This window comes from Oreochromis aureus, linkage group 3 (assembly GCF_013358895.1).
Source record: "Oreochromis aureus strain Israel breed Guangdong linkage group 3, ZZ_aureus, whole genome shotgun sequence".
Classification (NCBI taxonomy): Eukaryota; Metazoa; Chordata; class Actinopteri; order Cichliformes; family Cichlidae; genus Oreochromis; species Oreochromis aureus.
This window is the reverse complement of record NC_052944.1, coordinates 214,387-223,851: the sequence shown is the minus strand read 5'-3', so window position 1 is coordinate 223,851 and position 9,465 is coordinate 214,387. Positions and strand designations below refer to the sequence as shown.

The 9,465-nt window shown below is 39.4% G+C and overlaps 1 protein-coding gene across 1 annotated transcript; it reads left to right on the top strand.

Annotated features, from left to right (window-relative positions):
- The first annotated feature begins 1,033 nt into the window (after positions 1-1,033).
- Positions 1,034-6,570, top strand: LOC116310546 (high choriolytic enzyme 1-like). The gene is made up of 9 exons (XM_039609570.1): positions 1,034-1,138; positions 1,408-1,435; positions 1,528-1,578; positions 1,894-2,025; positions 4,645-4,762; positions 5,434-5,612; positions 5,937-6,018; positions 6,252-6,376; positions 6,469-6,570. Coding segments are annotated over exons 1-9 (771 nt in total). The 5' UTR covers positions 1,034-1,084; the 3' UTR covers positions 6,471-6,570.
- Positions 6,571-9,465: the final 2,895 nt, after the last annotated feature.

The following is a 9,465-nucleotide window of genomic DNA, read 5'->3' as shown; positions in this document are numbered from 1 at the left end:
AAACAAAAAAACAAAAAAACTCTACCCTACCATACTGTAAATAAAGTTTCAGAACTATAGTACAGTAATATTTTCAGTGGTCGCCATTGTCACCTTCTCTTTCCTGGCCACCATCCTCATCCTCCTGGCCATCGACGCGCTGCTCTCTGTCAGGCCATAAATTCTCATCCACATCGCAACGGATATTTTCGCATGCGATGCAGCGAGGGAAGAAACGGCGTGAATGTCTCAACCATCCCCTACATTGATCCCCTGATCCCCTATCCCAATGAGGGTGGCCCGGATTTCATCTGGGACATCATGGTGCCTCCGTGCTCCTCGGCCTCTTCCCCTATTCCTCCACGCATTCTCACTCCTCCTCTTCCTCTTCTTCTTCCTCCTCTTCCTCGAGCAGGAAGTTGCTGTTGTACTTGGCGAGGTGCTTCCATGTTCACACTGCAAATGGAACTGGCCCAGGCCAAGCTCTGTCTATATACTTTTGGCAGCAGTCATAATCATAGACAACACCTGTCAGGTATCTGAACAACCTGTTTGATTGGTCATCTGAGATGTGGGACACTGCTCCTTCGTTAGTTCTAATTTCACCTGATTGATTGTCAAGTACTGTCATAACTTTATCAAATGTTCCAAGATATTCTTTCATGGTATTATATCTTTGACTAATTTTGACAGTTGAACAGACAATTGTGCATATGATGACTTACACAATGAAACCATGCTGATATGTTTTGGAGTGAGTGACCATTTCACTGACAAATCAACTAATCAGTTTAGATCGGCAAGATCTATTTATTTGGCAAATGTGCTAAATGTGGGCTCATTGTGCTAACTGTAGCTACTTGTACATAATCATTTGAAAAGAAGCACAGAGTCACTTGAGACATGTACTAAGGCATTTGCAATTTGATTAAACCAATGAAAAATGACATTCTGTTGTGAACAATTGCAAGGTGGTTTGGAGATTTGTCCATGTTATTTTGAGAATGTCATCTCGGTTTCAGGAAATGAGCCAAACCAATCGAGAAAAACTGTAAACAGTGCTGTTCAGATTTTGACTGTGGGTTAACTGCAGAGGACCAACATCATGACTCCAGCCTTTTTCTTCTCCGTCTGCCTGTCAATGACAGCCGTTTGTCTGGTGAGCTTGACTCTTCCAGCAAAGGCATTAAATGTTGTTCAACACTGCCGGCTGTTCTGTGAAAGTCATGTGATTCTAACAATGTCTGCTTAACACGGTGGTGACGATAGACTTCCAGAAAGTTTTTATCTAAGACTTTATGAGCGTTTAAGCGTGACACAGTTTAAGCTTTTTCACATAATAGTTTTTGTTTGCCAACAATAACATTTGTCAGTGTGATTTCAAATGTGATTAAGAGTAAGTTAAAAATGTCTTGTTTTTTATTGCAGAGGGCTGCTGTCATTAGAGATATAAGTGGTGCGTTCAGTGATGAAATACTTCCAACATACTGAGGTGTTTTTAATATAAGAGCTTAAAGTTAATCTGCTGGCTTCCTCTTGCATCCACAGATGAGTCTCTGGGTGCCTCAGCGATCATTGAAAAAGTCAATGCTAACTCAAGTAAGTGAAGATTTACAAAATAAAAATCTTTTTCTTAACATATAAAATCTGGATGAAAATGAAAGATCCTTGAGAACTGACATGTTAACATAAAATAGACTCCCAACAGTCACAATGATCAATCAACCTTTTGGTCATTTACTGGCTTGTCTTAGTCCGCTGTTTTATTTGTGTTATTGTGTTATTATCAAACATTGTAATTGTGCAATCAATAATGTAAATGCTGTAAGCATTTACCTCTTTGCTTTGACATAACTGAGCAATTGGCAGCCTAAGTATCGAGCATTTAACCACTCTCTGTTTATTGTTCTGCAGCAAAAGTGTTGGTTCATGGTGACATTGTACCCACTACTACCAGGAATGCTGATCCATGCACAGCCATTGGCTGCAAGTGGCCTAAAACTGGAAGCTATGTCTATGTACCTGTCTCCATTGGCACTGAATATAGTAAGCAGTACAAACTTTAACCATTAAACATGGACTCTTTGAAAAGGAGAGATTGATAAAAACAGTTAAATAAAACCCATTATTATATAAATATATATAATATATATTTCAAGTGGTTTCCAAAAATACTGCTTCGTTAACTATGCTGTTTATTGCTGAATTAACTTAAAAGCATTTAAACTGAAAAGTCATATTTGTCTTCGTATGCTGAATTGATATCATATACAGATGCACAAATTATGTTTTCATTTAATGTCACTTTCACAATTTTTCTATTCAATTCAATTCAATTTAATTTTATTTATATAGTGCCAAATCACAACAAAAGTCGCCTCAAGGCGCTTTATATTGTACAGTAGATAGCACAATAATAAATACAGAGAAAAACCCAACAATCATATGACCCCCTATGAGCAAGCACTTTGGCGACGATGGGAAGGAAAAACTCCCTTTTAACAGGAAGAAACCTCCAGCAGAACCAGGCTCAGGGAGGGGTGGGGCCATCTGCTGTGATTGGTTGGGGTGAGAGAAGGAAGACAGGATAAAGACATGCTGTGGAAGAGAGACAGAGATTAATAACAGACATGATTCGATGCAGAGAGGTCTATTACAGTTTTTCTCGATTGGTTTGGCTCATTTCCTGAAACCGAGATGACATTCTCAAAATAACATGGACAAATCTCCAAACCACCTTGCAATTGTTCACAACAGAATGTCATTTTTCATTGGTTTAATCAAATTGCAAATGCCTTAGTACATGTCTCAAGTGACTCTGTGCTTCTTTTCAAATGATTATGTACAAGTAGCTACAGTTAGCACAATGAGCCCACATTTAGCACATTTGCCAAATAAATAGATCTTGCCGATCTAAACTGATTAGTTGATTTGTCAGTGAAATGGTCACTCACTCCAAAACATATCAGCATGGTTTCATTGTGTAAGTCATCATATGCACAATTGTCTGTTCAACTGTCAAAATTAGTCAAAGATATAATACCATGAAAGAATATCTTGGAACATTTGATAAAGTTATGACAGTACTTGACAATCAATCAGGTGAAATTAGAACTAACGAAGGAGCAGTGTCCCACATCTCAGATGACCAATCAAACAGGTTGTTCAGATACCTGACAGGTGTTGTCTATGATTATGACTGCTGCCAAAAGTATATAGACAGAGCTTGGCCCGGGGCCAGTTCCATTTGCAGTGTGAACATGGAAGCACCTCGCCAAGTACAACAGCAACTTCCTGCTCGAGGAAGAGGAGGAAGAAGAAGAGGAAGAGGAGGAGTGAGAATGCGTGGAGGAATAGGGGGAAGAGGCCGAGGAGCACGGAGGCACCATGATGTCCCAGATGAAATCCGGGCCACCCTCATTGGGATAGGGGATCAGGGGATCAATGTAGGGGATGGTTGAGACATTCACGCCGTTTCTTCCCTCGCTGCATCGCACGAGAAAATATCCGTTGCGATGTGGATGAGAATTTATGGCCTGACAGAGAGCAGCGCGTCGATGGCCAGGAGGATGAGGATGGTGGCCAGGAAAGAGAAGGTGACAATGGCGACCACTGAAAATATTACTGTACTATAGTTCTGAAACTTTATTTACAGTATGGTAGGGTAGAGTTTTTTTTGTTTTTTGTTTGTGTTTATAAGTGTTCACATTTACAGAATCCTGTATATGTTTTCTTTTCACAGTATGTTCTCTAATGTTGACATTTCTTTGTACGAATGAAAATGTTTACAGTTTCCTTGAGTATGAGTGGTTTATTGGAGGCTGATTTTACTGTAATATCTTTTGGTTTTATTCATAGTGGTATTCTGTTGCTAGACCTGTGCCTCAGTGACAAAACGTCTAAGCATTTTGACTTGCAGTGCTTAAACAATGCCAAAGGTATAATGCATTTTGGGGGCATTGACTATTTATATGGGAAGGATATTTAGTTTTGACACATGGATAAACTCTTTTGGGAGAGATATGAGCTTTTGCAGGGGATCCATGGTGTTGTGCTAAACCATCCAGGTTATTCTGACAAAAGCACTAAATGAATGCACATGTGCCAAGGCAATTGAGAAGGATCTGTGCTATTTTGACTGTACTGACCTTTTATATGGGAGAGGGATCTGCTTTTGAAGCATGGACGAAGAGTTTGGGGAAAGATATTTGATTTTGCTAGTGAGCTATAATGTTGGGCAGCACTGTAAGACTGTTTGGCCAAATGACCTTATGGTTTTGAGAATGTCATCTCGGTTTCAAGAAATGAGCCAAACCAATCGAGAAAAACTGTAACACATAGTGAGTCTCTCTCATATATGTGGACGGACGGACGGACGGACGGACGGACAGACAGACAGACAGACAGACAGACAGACAGACAGACAGACAGACAGACAGACAGACAGACAGACAGACAGACAGACAGATAGATAGATAGATAGATAGATAGATAGATAGATCTTTGTGTTTTTGGCGGCCCTGTCATTCTGATGGGAATTCAGAGATCCTCGAAGCAGCACAGATTGTAAATACTGTTTATGCTGCCAAGTTGAAATGGCTGAAACATATTGAAGATACTGAATACTGAAGAAGCTCCTCATCAGACTCATATTTGAATCTGCAGGCGACCAAGAGCGCAACATCATCATCAGTGCCCTAGTCACCTTCCACGCTTCCACCTGCATCCGGTTTGTCTGGCGTACAAGCCAGACAGATTTCATTCACTTCTTCTCTGGACAAGGGTGAGAATGCACTTGCTGTACTTAGACTGTACTTGTATTTATATGGCAGGACAGGACTGATACACCCACACCCTCAAAACCCTTCAAAAATGCAATTCTGAAAATGATTGCATTACAAATATTCTGTATGTGTCATCAAAACAGGTTCTTGAAGCACCATTCTGCATTGACCTTGTACTGTAAAATGTCCAGTTTTATTTTTGTTTGCTACTAGATGAAATTTATACTGTTGCATAGGAGTGTAAAGAGCATTTTATTCATCTGCTCTTAATTATTTCACATACTATTTGGTCCACTAGTTCCAAAACTAGAGACTGGCACCTTGTAAGGCGAGAAGATGAATCTGGTGGGTTATTAGATGATTAAGGGACGACAGATGTTTAAAAATCTTCTGAGATTGATTTGACCGGTATCTGTTTATGTACTTTAGTTGATAATGGATATGTGTGTTTTTTATTTTAAAATATTATGTAAGATATTAAAGTACGAAAGCTAAAGTGTGGTTCGAGCAGTGTCTATAGAGCCACAGTGTCAAAGTCGGTCACATGATTACTGTCATTGCTTTTTTTGGTACTTTAGCCTTAGCATGACTAGCTGAAGAAGGATGATGCACAGTGCTAGGCTATAGAACACTCCATCTATTTTTTAAGTGATGTCATTGTGTATATCAGGTGTTATTCATACGTGGGCCGTCAGACAGGAAGACAGGAAATCTCCCTACAGAGAAATGGTTCCTTGTATCAGTCAACGGTGCAACATGAGGTTCTTCATGCTCTGGGCTTCCACCACGAGCAGGTCCGCTCTGACAGAGATCAGTATGTGAGGATCCTTACCGGGAACATCATCCCAGGTCAGCTGAACTACCCAAAACGTTGGTTACAGTTAACTTAGTACACAATGGGACATCCTCCTATTTCACAGCAGTGTACATATTACACGTAATCTGTGCTTTTCCAAACTCAGCACATAAAACACTGCAGTTCAAGCAAGCACTGCATAGAAGATTTTGTTTGTATTTCTTTAGTCCCAAGACTATCAAACAAATGACCACAGGAGAGATTAGCTAGCATTTCGATGTATACATCTTCAAAGAGCTGAGACTGAAGGCGGATTTTGAAGGGGAACATTGGGGAAGCTTATAAAAACGTAATATTTTCTGGAAATTTCTGTTTAGGACTAGAGCACAACTTTGTGAAAGTGCAGACCAACAATTTGCAGACTCCCTATGACTTCAACTCTGTCATGCAGTATGACAGGTGAGTTGCTGTGTGAGGTGGACTTTGTAAGCTGTTATATTCCCTTACATGTTTTGCATTTTCTGCAAGAAAATGTAATCCAGACTAACAAAAACATGCACACACTCAGTTGGGAATGGATTTTTCATGTTAAATACTTTATGGGCCCATTTTCTCCTCTGTTTTCCTAATATAACCGCATGTGTGTGTGTGTGTGTGTGTGTGTGTTTGTGTGCTGTTGTTTGTTCTTTTAGATTCGCCTTCTCCAAGAATGGGCAGCCAACGATGGTTGCCAAGTCCAATCCTAATCTTAATTTTGGAAATGCTGTCCGAATGAGTGCCAATGACATTGCTCGTGTAAACAGGCTTTATGGATGCTGTGAGTAATTAAGACACACCCACAAAAAAGAAATTTGCTATCTTTTGTACGAAGCAAGTACTGATCAGAGTTGATTTTTTTTTCCAAACAAGAATTTCAGCAAGTACCTTCAACTTTGCATCCAGATTCTTCAGATGCCCAAACACCAGCATTACACCAAGGGACTGGATCCACTATACTTAAAAATTATAAAAAAGAAAAATTATAAAAGAAACAAACACAGAATAAATCCAGCTTTGTGTCTTTTTCCATTCTAGTTAAAGTACGGGACAAACTGCTTCCCTTCTAGGAAACTGTGACCTAGGGCAAGCTGATGGCAAAAGAGTAAGTACAACTCCTCCGGTTTCATATGCAAAAAAATTTATTGCGCTAGCTTACGTGGTTGCAGTTCTACAGTGGTTTAAAAATAGTTACGCAAAATGGAGCATGCCCACTCCGACTGGTTTTAAAGGGTTAAAAGGGAGTTTTTCCTTCCCACTGTCACCAAAGTGCTTGCTCATAGGGGGTCATATGATTGTTGGGTGTATCTTTTATATTTATCTCTGTATCTTTTATTGTACGATCTATTGTACAATATAAAGTGCCTTGAGGCGACTGTTATTGTGATTTGGCGGTGTATAAAAAAAAAAAATTGAATTGAATTGAAAGGACACAGATGGCACTTTTTTCCTTCTTTCCTTCCTTTTTGTGTCCTCTTTGCTTCATCTGCCTCTCTTCACTCTGTTAGTGTGGACTGATTTCACTCACACTCATTTTCTTACTTTATTTTCAAAGAACTTTTGAGATTTTTGAGCATAAAGAAGCTGCCAGGCAGAAAGCAGAACAAAGAGCTGAACATCAAGAAGAAACAAGAACAAGATGACAGTTTTAAATCCTCTGAGTCCGAGCAGGGAAGTAAAAAATAATTGAGGGCACTGTGGGAGTAACTCAAAGCAGGAGAGGAGTGTGAGGACACCTACTGGCTGGATGTGGAGTGAGAGCAGGTTTATTGAAGAAGAAGAAGGATCAACAGAGGGATGAGACAGGAATATAGATTGGGGGCACTTCTAGACAGTCAACTGACCCACAACAGACTTCCTGTGGCTCTTAAAGTAGCCCCTAGCTAAAGAAGCATGAGGAGGTCTGACCTCTGACCCCATTCAGGTGCTTTATCTCTGCTATGCTTCCTTTTTCACACCAACATTTATCAGCTGATTTCCTTTATTTAAAATCAGCTGGAAGCTTCCTTGTAAAGAGCTGCTCTCACATAACTGATTACATACACATTTTGTTGGCTTCTGAAACTGAAACACGTGCAATAGCACATCATGGTTCTATCTTCCTGTGTTGTTAAACGTGGAGCTATTAATGATTGATTGACACATGTTAGACTGCTGAAAGCTGTGTGCGTTTACAAATCAACTAAAGTGTAAACACATCAGGTGATCAGCCCTGTGGTAAAAAGACTATTTCTTCTTTTTTGTTATTCCTTCTCTCTGAAGCAACTTTCAGCACAAACCATGGCCCAGCAGTAGGTGGAAGTGTCACATGAACAATAACCACAGTGGAGCAGACCAGTTAAAACTTGTCATCACTCAGGTTTCACCAGCAGTCAGTTTGGTCAGCAATGGTTAGACAACATAATGCACACACACTCACAAAGAGGCTAACATGCATGCTGCTCTTATCAGCAGGTTTCCTCAGGGTAAATTTCGACTTCTGTAGTTCAAAAATCCTTCTTATAAAGCTTTGAAATAATTAACAATAATAATGACGTCAGAACAACTGCAGGCTTTTGTTTGTTGTCATGGTAGGTTTTTTTTTAAACAGATAATTTTGAAGCATTTTTCCTGAGATGAGCAGATACTGGTGTTTGTTTATATAGTGCTATTTGCTGCTCTCATCAGCTCCAAACAAATCATTAAAGAAGAGTAGTTATTGACTGTAGTGAGACGGGAAGTCAAAGTTTCCAGTTAAAACAAGTAGAAGAAAAAACAAATGAAGATGATAAAGTGTAACATGAGTTTGTCATGAAGAGGCTTCCTTCTCTGCACCAAACTGTTCACTTCAGATTGGATTAAGGACACAGCTCAGCTAAAAACAACTTCCACTAACACACTGAGTGTTTCTTTGATCTGCAGTGGAACCAGTTTAAAGTGTCACTACAATAGAAACATCATTTTAATGCTACGCTCAGTAACAGGACAGAAAGCCTATAACAAGAATTTACACGTTTCTAAAGTCCAGACTCCATTTCTGCTTTTGTTTAACACAAACTTCCTCATAAAAGCATGCCTGCTCAAAGTTTCACTTCGTTTTTTTTAATTCAGTGTCAGATGATCATCTTTACCACAAACAGCACAAATCTGCCACTCGATGGTTCACAGTAATGAAACAGACTCACAGCTGGACCAGCAAGGCTGAGTGGAATCAGAGCAGCAGCAGGTTTGAATTTATCTTTTCACTCAGAGTTCAGACGCAGTTTGTTCTTTAAAAGTTTAGACTTAGACTTTCTCCTTATGGTCTTTTTGATGGACAGGGATGTTAAATTTCACTCATGATGTCATTTTATCTCCATTTGAACTCATATTTTCAAAGAAAGCCTTTTAACAGCATTATTGTTTGAAAATAAGTGATGTACAAACAGATTGAGCATTTCTGAGGCCACAGGGATAAAAGAGAAACACAAACACTGACTGTGAACTCAGTTCTCATGTCAGCACTCATGACCTACTCCTCACTAACTTTCCTCTGTAAGATGTAATCAGCAGCTACCTGCAGCATTTAAGGTGGAAAGTTTTCCTCAGTGTTACTCAGTGAACAGTTTAAACATCAGTGTGATAGCTTTGATCATCAGTTTGTCTGTATTTGCTCTGTGAGCTGAAATCCTCTTTAATGAAGACTGAATTTAAACTAATTTAGACTAATGAACCCTCTGACACAAACAGCATGCCCAAGCAAATCGCAGAAGTGTTCTTCATTCATGAAATAGCTTTGAAAACAAATCATTTAAAACATTTCAAATATTCTGGCAAATATCTAAAATCACGTTTTTGGCACAGCAAGATCGTCTGTGTAGTGAGCTGGCGGCTGTATTGTTCTGTAAACCT

What these genes read in the sequence shown, in the direction of transcription:
- LOC116310546 (XM_039609570.1), top strand. Translation starts at nt 1,085, where the DNA reads ATGACTCCAGCCTTTTTCTTCTCCGTCTGCCTGTCAATGACAGCCGTT. An exon ending in AAAAGTCAATGCTAACTCAA is followed by an intron (nt 1,579 to 1,893) that starts GTAAGTGAAGAT and finishes ATTGTTCTGCAG; the next exon opens with CAAAAGTGTTGGTTCATGGT. An exon ending in TCTGTCATGCAGTATGACAG is followed by an intron (nt 6,019 to 6,251) that starts GTGAGTTGCTGT and finishes TTGTTCTTTTAG; the next exon opens with ATTCGCCTTCTCCAAGAATG.